The 20,161-nt window shown below is 47.4% G+C and overlaps 1 protein-coding gene across 1 annotated transcript in view; it reads right to left on the bottom strand.

The window, feature by feature from the left end:
• COPG2 (COPI coat complex subunit gamma 2) overlaps nt 1-12,427 on the bottom strand; it is a 42,751-nt gene extending 30,324 nt beyond the window's left edge. The window contains exons 1-5 of the mRNA XM_038387195.2: nt 12,246-12,427; nt 6,864-6,916; nt 5,948-6,028; nt 4,909-4,980; nt 396-475 (exon numbers count right to left, since the gene is read on the bottom strand). Of these exons, the coding sequence (XP_038243123.1) occupies nt 396-475; nt 4,909-4,980; nt 5,948-6,028; nt 6,864-6,916; nt 12,246-12,282 (323 nt within the window). The 5' untranslated portion in view covers nt 12,283-12,427. The remainder of the gene's footprint in view (nt 1-395; nt 476-4,908; nt 4,981-5,947; nt 6,029-6,863; nt 6,917-12,245) is intronic.
• Nucleotides 12,428-20,161: the final 7,734 nt, after the last annotated feature.

Raw genomic sequence — 20,161 nt, 5'->3', positions numbered from 1 at the left:
GAATCTGACAGTTCTGTTGATGAAGTCAGTCAGACTACAACTCAGTTCAATCTCCAGCAGCTGCATTGTCTCTGCAGGGTGAACAGGAAGGTACAAGTTTGTTTTTGTCAGAAACATTAAGCAGCTATGACAGGGAGAAGATATGCTTAGCATGAAATAATCATTTTATGCTTTAGTCTCTCTTCTGTTTACAACCACAGCTTAAAAGAAGTTAATAGCTCACTTTGTAGATCTGATGATGTACCTGATTTCATAGAACATATTTAGTTTCCCTGGCTGTCCACTTTATACAGATCAGGGAGCCAACCTTGTGAAAAATGCTGCAGCTGAAGTAACAATACAGTAACATTTAATTATTTGCTTTAGAAACCTGTAGCTGTTTTTTTTCCTAATACCTGCTGGTGACAATGATGACATCCTCAGAAATGTTGGCCATCTCTTTGATAGTAAGGTAGCACATTCTTCTTAAGGTTTGCTGTGGGAGTTTAATCACAAAAAGCATTAAGACTTGCCTACTCAGAAACAATATCTAACTCTGGTTACTATAGACAAATACTCCTCCCTCCAATTATATGATTTTAAAAATAATACTAACCACTGTAGCAACTTTCATAGAAAACTGCTTATACAGAGACTAGAAACTTGGAAGCTACACACTCCTGCTAACAGGGTTCCCGCCATGTTTCATGTTATTGCCAAATCCATAGATTAACTTCGCTAGTACAATATGTCTGTCCACACCAGTGAGGCAAATAGGCTAGAATACTGTTAGTTTAGCCTGTATACTTCTGATACCAGCATAAAATTTTTGTTATACTTGCTAAAGTAGTTATTCATTTTTCAAGATTAATTTTTTTTGGTTATTTTAATCTACAGTAGCTAGAGTTTTAACAGAGCAAGTTTTGACCCTTCATTATAATCAAGTTAAATCAATGCGATATTACTTTAAATGGGACCTTGTGCAGATCACAGAGAACAGCAAGAGAGTTCACTGGCTAAGCAATAGGTTTTACTGGTTAGCCATGACAGAAATCACATTTTAAGACTGTTCAGTACCGAGATAGTTGCTCGTATTGTGCATTATAATTAATTAGAAACTTTTCAACAAGTCTCACCATTTACAATTTTCAAATGGAAGAAACATGCACAAAATATCAATGATTTACACTCTAAATTTAACTATTTGAAGGCAAATGATGAAGCCTAATAGGCTCATGGTACAAGAGAAATTGGTATTGCAGAATCTGGATTTAAGAAAGGTCACAAAAATCTGACATTTGTGATATTTTGCGTCTGGGCAGAAGCACTCTGAAGCACCTGACGCTGGCCATCAGAAAACAGGATACTGGGGTAGATGGACCATTGGTGTAACCCAGTTTGTCCATTTTTATGTTCTTATAAGGTTGCTTATAAAAAAAACTTTCCCTATGATTAATACACTAAAAAAAAACAGTAAGTTAGAATTCTAGCAGAGATGAAAGAGACCCATCAGACTCAGTCCACCCCGAGACGATACGATTTTCCCATGCTTCCTCAGAGAAAATTCGGTTACTAACCTTCCATAACCATTGTTCTTTGACACACGTTGCTCATGTCCATTCCAATGTAGGTGTGTGCTCGTCCTGAGCACCGCCACTGGAAAGTTTTTCCCTCAGTGGTATCTGTTGTGTTGGCTCTGTTGCCCCCTGGAGTTATGCTCTCAAGCGCTAGCATAAAGGGCCCTGCCAACCCGCCACCTCCTCAGTTCCTTCTTGCTGACTAACTCCGACAAAGGGATAGGCGGGTGGTTTTTGGAATGGACATGAGTAACATATTTCAAAGAACAACAGTTATGGAAGGTTAGTAATAATTTTTTTCTTTTTTGAGTACTTGCTCATGTCCATTCCAACATAGCTGACTCCCAAGCATGTGTAGGTGGTGGGTTTGGAGTTCATTGACAAGCAAATTGTAGCACTGCTCTGTCAAATCCAGTGTCATCTCTGGCCTGCTGAATGATGGCACAGTGAGATGCAAAAGTGTGGACCAAAACCAACGTTGTTGCTCTACAGATGTCCTGAATAGGAACCTGTGCCACAAATGCACCACCGAAACCTTGGAGCGGGCTGCTGAGTCCGCTGCACCCAGGGACGCCTGCAGGGACACCTTTGCCACAGACGTGCCTTCCTCTATGAGAGCCGCGAACTCTCGTCTTGCTTCCTGAGATGGCAACTCCTTAAACTTTTTCTCAGAGTCCCAGGAGTTGAAATGGTACCTGCTCAGGAGTGCCTGCTGGTTCGTAATCCTGAGCTAGAGACCCCCTGTCAAACAGGCCTTCCTCCCAAAAAGGTCTAACTTTTTGGCATCCTTGGCCTTCAGTGTTGGTTCCTGCTGGCCCTGCCTTTCCCGCTCGTTGGCAGCCGACACCGCCAACGAACCCAGTAGCAGGTGCATGTACAGGAACTCAAACCCTTTTGCCGGGAAAAAATATTTCCTCTCAGTCCTTTTTGCCATCGGCTGCAGGGACGCCAGGGTCTGCCACAGAACCTTGATGGGGTCCATGGCTCCATCGTTCAGGGGCAGCGCATCTCTTGCGGGGCCCGTTGCCGCGAATATGTCCACAAGAGAGTGGGAGGATTCCCTAATTTCCTCCACCTAGATCCCCAGATTTTGAGCTACCCTCCTTAGAAGCTCTTGATGTGCCTTATAATCCTCCTGCAGGGACACATCATCAGTTCACATGACAGCCCCATCGGGGGAAGAGGAGGATGCTTGGACCGGCTCTGCTCTTTGCCCTTGGCACCATCCAGATCCTGTGGTGCCATTTCATGATACATGGCACTGGTCTTGGTAACGGAGCCTGGATCATGTTCTGGTGCTGGAGGTTGTCCGGGCTCCAAAGCCACCAAACATGACCTCCTGGAATGGGACCCCGGTTGCGCTGGGAATGCCAAGGGGTTCCAGAAAGACCACTGCATGGGAAACTGCCACTGCCCCAGTGGGCATGCCACTAGTGGGACCCCTTGACTCGGGTCCACAGCCGGATAGTATCTAGACTGGCAGTGCCAGCTCCTTTGCAAGACATAAGACTCCACCTCCGAGTCCATCACTGAGGATCCCTCCAGAGACCAGGCTGTAGCAGTGCTAACTGGTGCCGGTGAATGGTGCCAGGAGGAAGGGGACAGGGACTGAGCCATCATGGCTGGTTTTCCCTTCGAAACTATCTGTGGCCTCGAGCCTGCAGAGGTCTGCCCTGTCTGTACTGCCCTCAACAGTTCCCGTATGGCTGGGGACAACTGTACCAGTAGCACCAGTAAGTCCCCTGCTGCCATGAAGGCCTGCACTGTCAACTGCACCGGTAGGATCATGGGGCTCTGGTGCCTCTCTCGCAATGGCGAGTCTATCAGTGCCGGACTCAACAGCTCCCGTTCCAGGCCTGGAATCAATGGCATGGCATGGGATGCCAGTGCCACAGGGTGGCCCGACTTGGGATGTACCCTGACAGTATCCCTCTGTGGCACCAATCTCAGTGTTGGTGATTGGCCTGACACTGAGGCACTGGCAATGTTGAAGAGTGCCTAGTCTCTCTTGCCGACGCATCTTTCTTGGGCCCTGGAGATGATTGACAGTGCTGGGGTTCCTTAGACGAAGTCGGAGTGTCTCTCTTCGGAACCAGAGATGAGGAATGGCACCGAGTGTCTCGAAGTGAAGCCGGGTGCTCCTCACCTAGGCTGAGGTAGTTGGTGCCAAGTCCGAGAGTGCTGGAGGTCGGAGCACTGTCTCCAGGAGGACAGAGCGAAGTCTAGCGTCCCTATCCTTCTTGGTGCAAGGCTTAAATTCCTTACAAATCTTGCACTGCTCCCGCAAATAAGCTTCCCCTAGGCACTTAAAGCATCTGGAATGGGGGTCACTCACAGGTATAGGCTTATATCAAGAAAGACAAGGCTTAAAGCCCAGAGACCAAGGCATGCCCCGGTGCTTGGGGGTGGTTAACCCCACTTAGCGGGGTTAACTAACTAATAACTGAAATTTAATGTTAAACTACAATAAACTATATACACCAAGAGTAGAGATATTCCGCTGGGGAGTACTTGCAGAAGCAAGAATGAAATGCAGTTCCAGCAACCGTCACGGGCTGAAAGAAGGAACTAAGGGGGTGGCAAGTCAGCAGCGCCCTTTATACCCGCGCTATAAGCGTGTGACTCCAGGGGGCACCAGAGCTGAACTGACAGATACTACTGAGGGAAAAGGTTTCAGAGTAGCAGCCGTGTTAGTCTGTATTCGCAAAAAGAAAAGGAGGACTTGTGGCACCTTAGAGACTAAAATTTATTTGAGCATAAGCTTTCGTGAGCTACAATGCATCCGATGAAGTGAGCTGTAGCTCACGAAAGCGACAATGCATCCGATGAAGTGAGCTGTAGCTCACGAAAGCTTATGCTCAAATAAATTTGTTAGTCTCTAAGGTGCCACAAGTACTCCTTTTCTTTTTACTGAGGGAAAAATTTGCCTGTGGCGGTGCTCGGGGTGAGCACATGCCTATGTTGGAATGGTCATGAGGAAACACTCAAAGAAGAACATATCCGATATTAAATGGATACTACATACATCTTAGCCAAAAACTTAACCCAATGCTTTGAGAACATTCTAATCCCTTTACTTCTAGCAGGTTGAGTCAAATGCCTTTCTAAGAAATGCTGGAGCTCTAGTCTGTAAACAACACTGTCTTAATTTTGAGAAGCAAGAAACTAAGGCCCATATGGTGCTTTCAAATTGAGCACATTCCTCTAGCTAAGCTACTTATATCAGAGCAATGGGACCATATATGAACACCTCACAATTTCTGCTACTATCAGAGGGTTCACAGAGATCCCACTTAGGGTACAACACAGCCAAAAGCATGTGAAACATTTTTCCTTAAATACAGAGACTTACATCATTAGACTGAAATAATCTGGTCATTGCAAAGAAGGCTTCTGTGGCTTCAGTAGTTCCAAAATGTTCACCCTAAGGATAACATGCAAGCTGCAGACATTAGAGACCAATCAAAAGTCCAGTAGTTTTCTCTTTTTAGTTCTCTCTCCCCTATAATGCCCACTTAGATCCTTGGACTCCATCCTCTGCCTCTAAACCTTTTTCTTTTTTAAAATCTTTTCCCCATTTTAGAAACACTCCCTTCTTCACCTTGTGTTTCTTATAGAGCACACGACAATCTAATTACACTTTTCACGTAGCTTGTTTCAACAGGAGCATCATCCATGATACCAGCAAAGTAACAGGAACAGGGTTTGTTAATTAACTTGTGCTCCCTCTGCTGTCTTTACAGCAGCAGGGGTTATGGTTTTTGTTTTAAGTTTTTGTCAACTGAGAAGAGGAGTCTGCTAGGATTTCCCCAACACAAAACCTGTGCTGATTCAGATACAGCAGAACATGTTGGACCTTGTAATCCCTGCTGGTCATACCTATTAAATATTGCCCCCTCAGGCCATATTTCATGTACTCACAGACATTTAGGCATCTACGCTAAACATAATTCCTCAACATGGAGTCCTGTTCTCTACATAGGCAAAGAAATAACCATGTGACAGTCATTACCCAACCATTTTACCATTCATACTCTTGTTTAAACATGGCTATTTCTACAATACAGAGAAGGCTGGTTCTGGCTAATACGGCATCACTGTGAACAGGAATAAATGGGATGCAGCTCCCAGAAGTCTATCATAAAAAGTCTTAAAAGCTTCAGTGAGCTGTGTCTCATCTCCACCAAGGAAAGCTGAAAATCAAAACTAAGATTGTAACATTATATAATAGGGTTCATTTTCTGTTACCCTTAATAAACTGCCCTCTAAACTGACAGCATAAGGTACAAGTTGTTTTTCTATCCTTAAAGTACAGTAATTCTTTCATGCTAAACTTTTTATCAGAAAAGACTAATCCTAAGTGTGTGTTTGGGTTAGGAAGATCCACTTACCTGGTTCAGTAAGTAAAGGATCTTGGTAAGTATATGCAGACATCTTCGTGGATTTATGGGAGTCTCATTAAAGATACGAGCCTGCAAAAAAAGCAGAAAAATTGCATTATTGCATAACTCATTGGTAACAATTTACCCACTCACCCCATGGGATCAGGATAACTCATTTCACCCAAACAGTCTTATTGTATACTGCACCTTAACATGGATGCCAATTAATAAAAAAGCACTTAGCTGAAAAATGGACTCAGTTTTAGTCAGATGACTTTGAAGTGATTTGAACCAGGAACTGAATCTCAGGTTCCTGGGTTCTAATCACATAGCCAATCAGTGGTAAAGCTTGGGCAATTCTATTAATACTGGATGTCTTTGTTTTCTGTATGCCAGTTTAGTTTAGATTTTAAAAGTTTCCTTTCAAGCATCTGCAACCAAAGCACAGAAGCATTGTGCTAGTGCAAGGGAACCTGACACTGAAATTAACAAGTCTATTTTCACATTTATAGCTCTTTGCATCCAAAAAGAGCCCCAAACACTTCACAGATCATATACGTATAACTGCACTGACATACAGCTAGCCACTTCTAGGGTGCACAGATGTAGCCAGGCGAAGAACTACTGAAAAACATGCTGCATGGCATGACAATAGGGACACAGAAAAAAGCCTCTTCAGTAAGGGCCATTGGATCTTTAATGTCCAGGCAAATTAAACAGGCCATCTGTCTTACTGACAGATCCCCACACAGTAAACGGCATGTGCACTCAATTTATTGTATCTATGCTGGAAGGATTAATTGACCATGCATCAGTTTTAACCACTGGCTGCACAAAGTCCAGGTATTTCAAACCTGTTGCTTAGGTCACTAGAGCATCCAGCCAAAACCAATAGCAACTTACATAATAAACTTTCTGTTCATACCTCTTGAAGGACAGCACTCTTCTCCAAATGCTGGAATGGATTGGAGCCACTACCTAAATAATAAAACAAATCATAGATGGTTACCCACGTTCTAGAAGCCAAGGAACTGAATGCACAGAATGCCAACTCTTACACTTCCACAAGCTATCTCACTATGAACGGTTTCAAAGTAGCAGCCGTGTTAGTCTGTATTCGCAAAAAGAAAAAGGAGTACTTGTGGCACCTTAGAGACTAATACATTTATTTGAGCATATGCTTTCGTGAGCTACAGCATCCAATGAAGTGAGCTGTAGCTCACGAAAGCTTATGCTCAAATAAATTTGTTAGTCTCTAAGGTGCCACAAGTATTCCTTTTCTTTTCACTATGAACAGTGCAGAATGACCTGTTAAGTGGCTCTTAATGCTGCTAAGCGGCACTGCCATCTGAGGATCTGATGTTCACCAGGAGCAGCATCTAGGCTAGTTTCAGGCACTGCCTGTTTAGGGTGCGGGGGAAAAAACCCCAAACCCAACTTTTTCAATACAGTGTCTCCAGCTAGCCAATTGGTGAAGTTATCACAGCAGCAGCGCTAAGTGAGGCTGCTAGCTCCATTTCTTCCCACCCCAACTGCTTTATGTGCCTTAGGTGTAACAAGGAGGGAACATCTTAGGAAAAGGCTGCTTCTTGCTATTGGAAACACTCACGTATTGGTTGATACATTGCCCCTCACTCACACAAACTTGTAACCTGCCAAAATAGCACTGCCACTACACACTCTATAATCCAAGGGTTGCCAAACTTACTGACCTTCTGAGCCACATATGAAAATCTTCAGAAGTTCGAGAGTCAAAAGACATGCACAATCTGCCCTACAGGGTGGCTCCTGCTGGGGCATGGAGCTAAAGCCCCAAGCCCCACCACAGGGCAGAAGCCCCAAGTTCCCTCTCCCCAAGTCTATTAGCTGGAGAATAGTGTGGGGCTCTGCAAGCCACACTTCAACTGTAAAAGAGCTCATGAGCCTCAGTTTGGCCACACCTGGAATAATCACTAACACTGGGCAGCTTTAGCAAAACATTGATATAAAAAATGATAAAAAAAACCCTGCCCTTAGAAAATTAAAAATTACATTCCATAGCATATGCCTAGTCCTTAAAAAGTTACCAGATACCTACTGACCAGAAGACTAAACCTACCAGCCACAGGTAGGTATGAAGAATTGGAAGAGAAACTCCAGCAGCAAGATCAAAGGACAACGATCTTATTGAAAAACCCAGCCTTAGTGTCACCTCCAGCTGTAGGAAGGGTAAAGGTGCTTGATTTCTACCCTGGGTGCTTGTCCCTGAATACTGCTTATAGGCACCTTTAATCTCTGACTTTTAGATCATCTTCTCTACCTAATAATCCCAGTTCCTGCCTCCACAGTAGGGGTACTCAGCAGGAGGACCGTGGGCCAAATCCAGACCGTCAGATGCTTTTGAACGGACTCCGAAATATTTTTTCTACTTATCATTATTGTTGTTATTTTTGTATTATTTTCTCTGGAGTCTGGACCTTGACCAAGAAATTTGGATTTTGATAAAAGATAATTGACTACCTGTGCTCTACAGCTACTAAGGGTATGTCTACACTGCAATTAGATACCCATGGTTGGCCTGTACCTGCTGACTCAGGCTTGCAGGACTTGGGCTAAGGGGCTGTTTAATTGTGGTGTAGACATTGGGTATGTCTACACTGCAAACAAAAACCTGCAGCTGGCCCATGCCAGCTGACTCGGGCTTGTGGGGCTCAGGTTGCAGAGCTATTTCATTGCACTGTAGACTTCTGGGCTCCAGCTGTGAGGTGGGAAGATCCCAGAGCTCCCGCTGCAACCTGAGCCTGGAAGTCTACACTGCAATGAAACAGCCCTGCAGCTCCAGTAAACCCAAGCCCGAGCCAGCTGGCCCGGGTGTGGGTTTTTAAGTGCAGTATAGATATACCCACTGTGACTTAGACTGCAGCCTAAGCTCTGGGACCTCCCACGGTCCTAGATCCTAGGCTCCAGTCCGAGCCCAAATGGCTACATAGCAATTAAACAGCCCCTTACCCCTAGCCCAGTGAGCCCAAGTCAGCTGGCAGGGGCCAGCTGCAGGTGTCTAACTGCAGTGTAGACATGCTACTTGACACCAAGGGTAGCAGGCAACTGTTAAGACTCTCGACAGTTTCATTGCTGTATAAAGGGTTATGAAAAGCAGAAGTAAAAGAAGAAACAGATTGACAGAGCCAGAAGAGTACCTAGAAGTCACCTACTACAGGACAGGCCCAACAAAGAAAATAACAGAACGCCACTAGCCATCACCTTCAGCCCCCAACTAAAACCTCTCCAACGCATCATCAAGGATCTACAACCTATCCTGAAGGACGACCCATCACTCTCACAGATCTTGGGAGACAGGCCAGTCCTTGCTTACAGACAACCCCCAACCTGAAGCAAATACTCACCAGCAACCACACAGCAGAACCACTAACCCAGGAACCTATCCTTGCAACAAAGCCCATTGCCAACTCTGTCCACATATCTATTCAGGGGACACCATCATAGGGCCTAATCACATCAGCCACACTATCAGAGGCTCATCTACCAATGTGATATATGCCATCATGTGCCAGCAATGCCCTTCTACCATGCACATTGGTCAAACTGGACTGTTGCTACGTAAAAGAATAAATGGACACAAATCAGACGTCAAGAATTATAACATTCAAAAACCAGTTGGAGAACACTTCAATCTCTTTGGCCACTTGATTACAGACCTAAGAGTGGCTATCCTTCAACAAAAAAACTTCAGAAACAGACTCCAACGAGAGACTGCTAAATTTGAATTAATTTGCAAACTGGATACAATTAACTTAGGCTTGAATAGAGACTGGGAGTGGATGGGTCATTACACAAAGTAAAACTATTTCCCCATGTTTATTCCCCTCTTCCCCCCTCCTCCCCCCCGGTTCCTCAGACCTTCTTGTCAACTGCTGGAAATGGTCCACCTTGATTATCACTACAAAAGGTTTTCTTCCTCCCCACTCCCCCCTCCTGCTGGTAATAGCTCATCTTAAGTGATCTCTCTCCTTACAGTGTGTATGGTAACACCCATTGTTTCATGTTCTCTGTGTGTGTATATAAATCTCCCCACTGTATTTTCCACTGAATTCATCCGATGAAGTGAGCTGTAGCTCACGAAAGCTTATGCTCAAATAAATTTGTTCGTCTGTAAGGTGCCACAAGTCCTCCTTTTCTTTTTGCGAATACAGACTAACACGGCTGCTACTCTGAAAGAAGTAAAATTGTGCAGTCTTGTTAATTCTACTCTTCTGTTTGTCAGCAAAGCTCAGAGGAACAACAGCGGCAATGGAACTGTGTCTGCAGACTTAGGAAATGACAGTTCCATGTTGGAAGATTATCTTAAAAACTAGAGGGTCTAGAAGAATTTGCTAAGTTTAAATTCTGAAAAAACTCCTGGCTTAGCTCCCTCTAGCCACCCATGAAAGCTTCCCACTCATGAGTAGATTTATTTTCCAAACCCTAGCATAATTGTCTACATGTCTACTAGACCACAAAGAATTTTACACCACCAGCTGAATGATCTGTGTAGCATATGCAAGTTACCATGGTAATGAGCACAGAATAGACAGTGTACTTTAATTACTACAGTGAGTGTGGTATAGATGGACAAGGTAATTTGGGCTTCAAACTCATTTCCTTCTTGGCCTCACCGCTGAGGGGCTACCAACAAGATTGACTGCAGTTGCCACTCTTGCTATGTTTTATTTTTATGATGTTGACCCCTGCCCAGCAGAGAGACACGGTGGACAAGAGTATCTTTTATTGGACCCGCTTCTGCTGGTGAGATAGACAAGTTTTTGAGCCACACAGAGCTCTTCTTCAGGTCTGGGAAAGATACTCCCAGTATCACAGCTAAATACAAGGTGGTAGAGATGTGACATTGTGAATACCTTTCCCAGACCTAAAGAAGAGCTCTGTGTGGCTCAAAAGCTTGTGTCTCTTACTTTGTCTCTCTAATATCTTGGGACCGACACAGCTACGCCTACACTGCACACCTGCCCAATCGAAGCGAGACCAAACCATGAATGTGACAACAGCTTTATTCGGAACATTGAATGGTATTTTAAATTTATTATGGAACAGTTTAAACAGCACAGTCCCTCCAGCCCAACACATTGAAGGGTTAGAACATAAGAATGGCCATATTGGGTCTGACCATTGGTCCAGCTAGCCCAGCATCCTGTCTTCCATCGCTGGCCAGTGCCAGATGCTTCAGAGGGAATGAAGAGAACAGGGCAATTATTTCCCACCGTTTCCAGTCCCAACATCCGGTCGTCCCAGGCTTAGGAACACCCAAAGCATTGGGTTGTTTAGCAGTGTTAATCTGACAGCACACCTCTCTAGAAATGAGCCCTACTGGTGCATTTCTCTCTTTGGCTAGGGAGAACATCCCAGCTGCCACCAGCCTGTTGCACGCATGGTATTGTAGTGTTTCTCGCATGCGGCCACAGTGGTGGCACTGGACACCAGGGGATTTTTCTGTGGCCACAACAGCCTCCTGGGTGGAGATTGGGGGGAGGCAGGGGAGAAGCAGCGGCCCCTCCCTGCAGCGCCCAGCTGTTGCTCCTGGCTGCCCTGGTGTTTGCAGGGATGTGGTGTTCTGCCCCATCCAGTAGCACCGAGACCACTTAGAGAGAGAGAGATTAATGAGTCTGCTCTACCGCCTTCGCTAACAGCCAGGCGGCTTTTCGCTCACGGGGCGGAGGCTCCTGCACGAAGCTCCAGAAGTCCCCGGTTCGACCCTGCCCGGCGACAGACCAGCCTTACCCTGGCACCCCCAGCAGCCTGCACCACGCGGCCTCCCGGGGGGGCTCTGGGCAGCACCTCTGCAGACCCAGGGGGGCACCGCGTGCGCTCAGCGGGCTCCGGCCCCGGGTGGCGGGGCTCGGGTTTGCAAAAACGCCCTCTGAGGCCACCAGAACCATTGTCCTGCGAGCCCCGGGGACGGGACAAACCGGGCCCACGCGGGCACCCAGGGCGCTCCGGATTCGCGGCCTGAGCCAAGCCCGTGGCTACGGCCCCGCGGGGCCCCGGGCGGAGAGTTAACCGCGGCGGCCTCCACGCCAGCGCCCGGGGCGGGGGAAAAGACCCGGCCGCCCCCCCCCCCGGAGCCCGGCAGCGCTAGTTAGGCGCCGTGCGGGGCCCAGGGGGGCGGCTGAGGCCCGGGTCCCGGTTTGCCGCCGCCGCCGCCGCCGCCCGCCCGGAGCGGGGAAGGGGCCGCGGGAGCGGAGCCGGGCGGGCTGCGCGGCAGGAACCGCCCCGGCTGGACTCGCTGCCCCTGCCCGCCCAGGCCGCGGCCCCGTACCGGTCTCCTCGTCCTTCTTGTCGAACTTCTTAATCATATCGGGCCCGCCCGCTCGCCGCCCGCCGAGCCGTGAGCTGCCGCCGGAGCCGGGAGGGAGCGCCCGCCGGAAGGCCCGCCTCCAAACCGGGCAGCGCGCCACCTGACTGGCCCGCAGAGCCGCCAGGCACCGTGGAGCCACGCCCCCTCGCCCGACGCCGTGTTCCACGCCCCCTTCCAGGCCGGCCGCCACCAACCATGTCCGGGACACGCCCCCTCCGCTCTCCGGGTGTCTCAGGAAAGCGGGGGCGGGGAAGTTCCCATTTAAAGGGACAGAGCCCATATTTAGGCCTAGCTTCTCCCCATAACTCTCCTCCTCTCCCAATGAGCTTCGCTTCGGAGCCGAAGCCCCACCAGAGGCTGCAGATAGGGCTGCCAGCTTTGAGTGGATGAATTCCTGGAGGTTTCATCAGATGACGTTATCTTTAATTAAAGCTTAATCTTTAATTCCTGGAGACACCAGGACAATCCTGGAGGCTTGGCAACCCTCGCTGGAAATATGCATATAAAAACGATCGGCCACGTTAACAAGAGTTTTGTTTAAAGATTTTTTTGAAAATTTCATAAGACTTAGAAAACAGTGAGTAGTTTTGCCAATTAACGGTTGAAGAATTAATCCTGAATATTGGGGATAACTATTATTCTATATTGCTAGATGGGAAGAGACCCCATTTACACCCTGGATGCACACAGTCCCACTGAAACCATCAGTCACTCGCTAATTTACACACAGCTGTACGCATGCAGGTCACTTTACAGACCATGGCCTTGATCCTGCATTCTGAGCCATAGAGCAGACCCCAGCACCAATGCACACCCCCACTGTCTTCAATGGACTGCTCACGGGGGTAAAGGTAACCATGAATGGCCTGGTTTACACCTAAAACTTAGGTTGACCTAGTTATATTGCTCAGGACTGTGAAAAATTTCACTGTCTCTGCAACATAGTTAGCTTGATCCAACCCTCGCTGTAGTTGCAGCTGTGTAGATGGAAGAATTCTTCTGTCAACTCACCTACTTCCTCTCGAAGGGGTGGATTTACTACAGTGATGGAAAATGCCCCCTCCATTGCTGTAGTAAGGGTCTACACTACAGCAGTTTAGCTGCAGCACTCAACTGTAGCACTGGTAGCGTATGTAAGCGGGGGAATAGTCCCGCTGTTGTGGGGAACTTTCCTGGCTTCTGCACTACCCCGGTGAAGTGGGCTAGTGAAAGAATCTGAGTCCTCGCTCCCACTTTCTTTACCCAGTGGCCTCCCTGCCCTTGAGGACTCCCCTTCCCCTCTCTTGTCTGGCAGAGTCCTCGTAACCCCAACAAGGCTGGGCCCAGGATTTCTGGGGGGCTCGACCGCCAATCCTGCTGTGGTCACCTAGGACAGGGGCTAGGGTGTCCCCGCTCCAGGGTACTCTCTCTGCACTGGGCACTTCTCTGACCCACTGACCATTACATACAAGTGAAAGCAAATGCAAGTTATTTAATCAACAATTAATTTTAAAAAGAATAAGGGAAAATGGGAAAGGTTAAAGGAAACACATCAACCTGCTCTGTGGCAGGGAACATCACAAACAGTGTCTCTGGAATGTCAGGGTAGTTCACAGTCTGTTCCTTGTAAGTCTCAGGCCTCCTGCTCAGGCCCTGGCCTGCAGAGCCCGTTGGTTGAGACGTCTCCCTGTGCTGGGCCTGCTGCCCAGGGTCCCCCTCGGTCTCCCCAGCTGCTCACTGCACCCAGCTCCAGACTGCTCCAGCCCCAGCTGCACCACTCTGTGTCCGCACTGCTGCTGCTGCTCGGCCTCCAGCTCCCTGGGCTGCTTCTCTGGCCCCTCTAGCTCTGGTTGCTACAGCTCTGCTCCCAGGACAGGTCTGCTCTGCCGGCTGCTTCTATGACTCTGCTCCCAGCACTGACCTGCTTCCTGGGCTGCTTTTCTGGCCTCTCTGGCTCTGGTTGCTGCAGCTCTGCTCCCAGGGCAGGTTGCTCTCTCTGGGCTGTCTCTGGCTTTGAGGCTGCAGCTCTGCTCACAGGACACAGTCTGCTCTCTCTGGGCTGCTTTTCTGGTCCCTCTGGATCTGGCACAGCTCTGCTCCCCAGCTTAGCTTGAGCCCCTGCTTTCTCCTTAGCTCGGTCCCTTTCTGTCTGACCCAGGCAAATCCAGCTCGGACGGAGGACGGGCCCTCCCTGGCCTCCTGTCTCCCTGATCAGCCTGCCCACCCTGTCATTCAGGCTGACCTGGAGCATTGGCCTCTCCCCATTGTTCCTGGGGACTATCAGTCTCAGGGTCCTGGTTTCCTATAGACCTTTCCCCTTTTGGTACTGGAAGCTAGCCAATCAAAACACCCCCACTGAATATTAATAAGGGGGCAACAGTCCCCTTACATGTAGACATACCCTAAAGGTATTTGTAGAATTGGGGCCTGAAATTATGCATCACCTAAGCCAGGTCTGCATAGAAATTAATTTCACTGTCATTCAGGCACAAGTCCCACTGCTTAGGTACAGACAGAGATCCTAATGATGCAAATATTTACTCATAGATTCTAAGGCCAGAAGGGACCACTGTGATCTTGTCTAATCTCCTATTTAGCACAGGCCATAGAACTTCCCCAAAATAATTCCTAGAGGATGCCTTTTAGAAAAATATCCAGTCTTTATCTAAAAATTGTCAGGATAAAGAATCCACCATGAAGGCTGGCAAGTTGTTCCAATGGTTAATTACTCTGACTATTAAGAAATTACACCTTATTTCTTGTCTGAATTTGTCTAGCTTCAATTTTCAACCATTGGATCCTGGTATACCTTTCTCTGCTGGATTGCAGAGCCCACTATTAAATATTTGTTCCCCATGAAAATACTTATAGATTGTAATTAAACCACCCCTTAATGTTCTCTTTGTTAAGTTAAATAGATTGGCTCCTTGAGTCTATCACTATAAGGCATGTTTTCTAATCCTTAATCATTTTCTTAGGTTTCAGAGTAGCAGCCGTGTTAGTCTGTATTCGCAAAAAGAAAAGGAGTACCGGTGACACCTTAGAGACTAACAAATTTATTAGAGCATAAGCTTTCGTGAGCTACAGCTCACTTCATCGGATGCATTTGGTGGAAAAAACAGAGGAGAGATTTATATACACACACACAGAGAACATGAAACAATGGGTTTATCATACACACTGTAAGGAGATTTCAGAGTAGCAGCCGTGTTAGTCTGTATTCGCAAAAAGAAAAGGAGTACTTGTGGCACCTTAGAGACTAACAAATTTATTAGAGCATAAGCTTTCGTGAGCTACAGCTCACTTCATCGGATGCATCCGATGAAGTGAGCTGTAGCTCACGAAAGCTTATGCTCTAATAAATTTGTTAGTCTCTAAGGTGCCACAAGTACTGTAAGGAGAGTGATCACTTAAGATAAGCCATCACCAGCAGCAGGGGGTGGAAAGGAGGAAAACCTTTCATGGTGACAAGCAAGGTAGGCTAATTCCAGCAGTTAACAAGAATATCAGAGGAACAGTGGGGGGTGGGGTGGGAGGGAGAAATACCATGGGGAAATAGTTTTACTTTGTGTAATGACTCATCCATTCCCAGTCTCTATTCAAGCCCAAGTTAATTGTATCCAGTTTGCAAATTAATTCCAATTCAGCAGTCTCTCGTTGGAGTCTGTTTTTGAAGCTTTTTTGTTGAAGTATAGCCACTCTAAGATCTGTGATCGAGTGACCAGAGAGATTGAAGTGTTCTCCAACTGGTTTTTGAATGTTATAATTCTTTACGTCTGATTTATGTCCATTCATTCTTTTACGTAGAGACTGTCCAGTTTGGCCAATGTACATGGCAGAGGGGCATTGCTGGCACATGATGGCATATATCACATTGGTAGATGCGCAAGTGAACGAGCCTCTGATAGTGTGGCTGATGTGATTAGGCCCTATGATGGTATCCCCTGAATAGATATGTGGACAGAGTTGGCAACGGGCTTTGTTGCAAGGATAGGTTCCTGGGTTAGTGGTTCTGTTGTGTGGTGTGTGGTTGCTGGTGAGTATTTGCTTCAGATTGGGGGGCTGTCTGTAAGCAAGGACTGGCCTGTCTCCCAAGATCTGTGAGAGTGATGGCTCGTCCTTCAGGATAGGTTGTAGATCCTTGATGATGCGTTGGAGAGGTTTTAGTTGGGGGCTGAAGGTGATGGCTAGTGGCGTTCTGTTGTTTTCTTTGTTGGGCCTGTCCTGTAGTAGGTGACTTCTGGGTACTCTTCTGGCTCTGTCAATCTGTTTCTTCACTTCAGCAGGTGGGTATTGTAGTTGTAGGAATGCATGATAGAGATCTTGTAGGTGTTTGTCTCTGTCTGAGGGGTTGGAGCAAATGCGGTTATATCGTAGCGCTTGGCTGTAGACAATGGATCGAGTGGTATGATCTGGATGAAAGCTAGAGGCATGTAGGTAGGAATAGCGGTCAGTAGGTTTCCGATATAGGGTGGTGTTTATGTGACCATCGCTTATTAGCACCGTAGTGTCCAGGAAGTGGATCTCTTGTGTGGACTGGTCCAGGCTGAGGTTGATGGTGGGATGGAAACTGTTGAAATCATGGTGGAATTCCTCAAGAGCTTCTTTTCCATGGGTCCAGATGATGAAGATGTCATCAATGTAGCGCAAGTAGAGTAGGGGCATTAGGGGACGAGAGCTGAGGAAGCGTTGTTCTAAGTCAGCCATAAAAATGTTGGCATACTGTGGGGCCATGCGGGTACCCATCGCAGTGCCGCTGATTTGAAGATATACATTGTCACCAAATGTGAAATAGTTATGGGTCAGGACAAAGTCACAAAGTTCAGCCACCAGGTTAGCCGTGACAGTATCGGGGATACTGTTCCTGACGGCTTGTAGTCTATCTTTGTGTGGAATGTTGGTGTAGAGGGCTTCTACATCCATAGTGGCTAGGATGGTGTTTTTAGGAAGATCACCAATGGACTGTAGTTTCCTCAGGAAATCGGTGGTGTCCTAGCCACTATGGATGTAGAAGCCCTCTTCTTGGGGAATTCTGTGCACAGAATTCATGTGACCCGCAGATTTCTTTGCTTCCCCACAGAAAAATGACTTTCTGATGGGGAAGCAAAGGGAAGCTGGAAGAGCAATCATGTGCCCCCCCACCCCGGATACTCTGGTGCATCATTTCAGGTGCCCAGAGTAGTCAGCAGACAGGTAAATCACTGTGGGGGCTGGGGACATCCCCGCTGGTGGCTTCTACCCTGCGCCAGGTTCAGCTGCTAGTCCTGGCTGGGCTGGGGGTGGAGGAGGATGGGACTTGTTCATCCCCTGTAAGGAGTGGCCATGGCTGGGCCCAGGGCAGGGTCAAACCCATCCCCAGAAACTTCCCCTGGCTGTAGGAAGCTTCACACACATCCCTGCTTCTGCCTCCATCGCTCCTCAGCCATGGAGGGTGGGGGCACTGTATGGGGAGCTGTTCCCCTGTCTGCCAACCCCTGTGCATCTAGACCCCCCCATACCCAGACCCTGCACAGAGTCCTCCCCACCTGAACCCCCACCCTGCTGGGTCTTACTTCCTGCATCCAGAGCACCCTGCAGTCAGACCGTTCTGCCGAGCCCCACCCACTCTGCATCCAGACACCCACCCCTGCACCTAAACCACCCCCTCCTGTGCTCCCTGGTCGAACTCCCAGTCGGATGAGCAGCCTCACACACACCTGGACCACCCTGATGAGCCCTCTGCACTCGGACTCCCAACCAGCTGCACCTGGACCCCAACCCCACCAAGCCCCAAGCCCCCAGCACACAGACTCCCTCACTGAGCCCCTGCACACCCAGACCCTCCCTGCTGAACCCCATCCCCCCACACCCAGACCCCCCATGCTGAACCCCAACCACTGTCACCTGAACCCCCTGCAGAGTCCCATTGCCCCTGCACCCAGAACCCCGCAAAGAGCCCTTGTGCATCCAAATCCCCCCCTCCACTGAGCCATCTGCACCCAGATTGATCCACACAGAATGCTCTCACCCCACACCTGGATCCCCCCACACTAAGCCCCTCCACACTTGAATCCTGCCGGGCTGAGTGGTCCTGCCCACATCTGGTTTTTTGGGGGCAGGCCCAGTCTTGTGCTGTGTCAGGGTTGGGTGCATTCTCACTACAGAGTCCATGTCCACGGGGCGGGGGGCTGCTGGGTGATCTCCCACCTCCGTGGAGCCAGTGGCCTGTACGCCCCACTGCCATGCTGGAGCCTCCACATTTATTTATTGACAAAATTTGCAGAATTTTGCAGAATTTTAAAATATTGTGTACAGAATTTTAATTTTTTTGGAGTAGAATTTTTAGGTTTTTGGCACAGAATTCCCTCAGGAGTAAGATGTATAGATTTATATTTAGCCATATTTAAAGGCATATTGTTTGCTTACACCAGTGGTGCAAGTACGGTGGTATGGTACGGTATGCCATACCAGTAAGATATTTATAACCCGTACGGAGTGCCGGAAAGACACAGGAGGAGCCTGCCCTCAGCCCATCCCCAGCCCTTCCACTCAGCTGCGTCTCCTGAGTCCTGCCTGGGGTCTGTACAGTAGAAGACACTGGCACAGCAGAAGGAGGACAGATCCCACCCGACAGGTAATGTGGGATGGATGTGGATCATGGGGAGGGGACGGGGAAATCTCAGGGGCCCTAGGCTGGGGGCGGGATGGGGAGGAGTCACATGGGGGGTTCATGTGGGGAGGTCATATGTCCCCCCCCCCGCTTTGTGTCCCTCCCATGAGTGCAGTGTACCAGAAAGAAATGATTTCTACTTGCACCACTGGCTTACATCCAGTTCACCAAGAGATCTAGATTGCTCTGAATCAGCAACCTGTGGTCTTCATTATTTGCTACTCCCACTCATCTGCTAACTTCATCATTGAGGATTTTATGTTTTCTTCCATGTCATTGATAAAGATGTTAAATATTGTAGGGCCAAGAACCAATCCCTGCAGGACCCCTCTGGAAACACACCTGCTCAGTGACGATTCCCCATTTACAGTTACATTTTGAGACCCATCAGTTAGCCAGTTTTAAATCCATGTAATGTCATGTTAATTTTATATCATTCTAGTTTTTTAAGCAAAATATTGTGCAGTACAAAGTCAAACACCTTACAGAAGTCTAAGTATATTCTGCCAACGCTATTACCTTTATCAACCAACTTGTAACCTCATCAAAAAAAGATATCAAGTTAGTTTGATGGGATCTATTTTCCATAAACTCATGTTGATACGCATTAATTACATTACTTTTCTTCAGTTATTAATCAAGTCCCATATCAACTGCTCCATTATCTTGCTTGAGATCAACTTCAGGCCGATTGGTCTATAATTACCCGGGTCATCCCATTTACCCTTGTTAAAAAGTGGCACAGCATTAGCTTTCTGCCAGTCTTCTGGAATATTCCCAGTACTTTAAGTCTTATTGAAAATCACCATTAATGGTCCAGCAAGCTCCCCAGCAGATTTTTTAAAATTCTTGAATGCAAGTTTTTTTTTACCTGCTGATTTAAAAATGTTTAACTTTAGTAGCCTCTCTTTAACATCCTCCAGAGATACTAGTGGAATGGAAAGAGTGTTATCATCACCATATGATGCGACTGTATCATCTGTTTCCCCTAAATTCAGAACAGAAATATTTATTGAACACTTCTGCCTTTTCTACATTATTATTAATAATTCTCTCATTTCCATCTAGTAATGGACTGATAGCATTGTCAGGATTATTTTGTTCCTAATATATTTAAAAATTCCTTCTTATTGTCCTTATCTCTGCTGCCATATATTTCTCCTTGTGTCCCTTGGCTCCTCTTATCAATTTGCTTCAATTCCTACCTTCTCATTTATATTCAGTACTATCAAATTCCCCTTTCTACCAT

This window comes from Dermochelys coriacea, chromosome 1 (genome assembly GCF_009764565.3).
Source record: "Dermochelys coriacea isolate rDerCor1 chromosome 1, rDerCor1.pri.v4, whole genome shotgun sequence".
NCBI classification, from domain to species: Eukaryota; Metazoa; Chordata; order Testudines; family Dermochelyidae; genus Dermochelys; species Dermochelys coriacea.
Note: the sequence above shows the minus strand (reverse complement) of the source record. Positions and strands in the feature narration are given on the sequence as shown.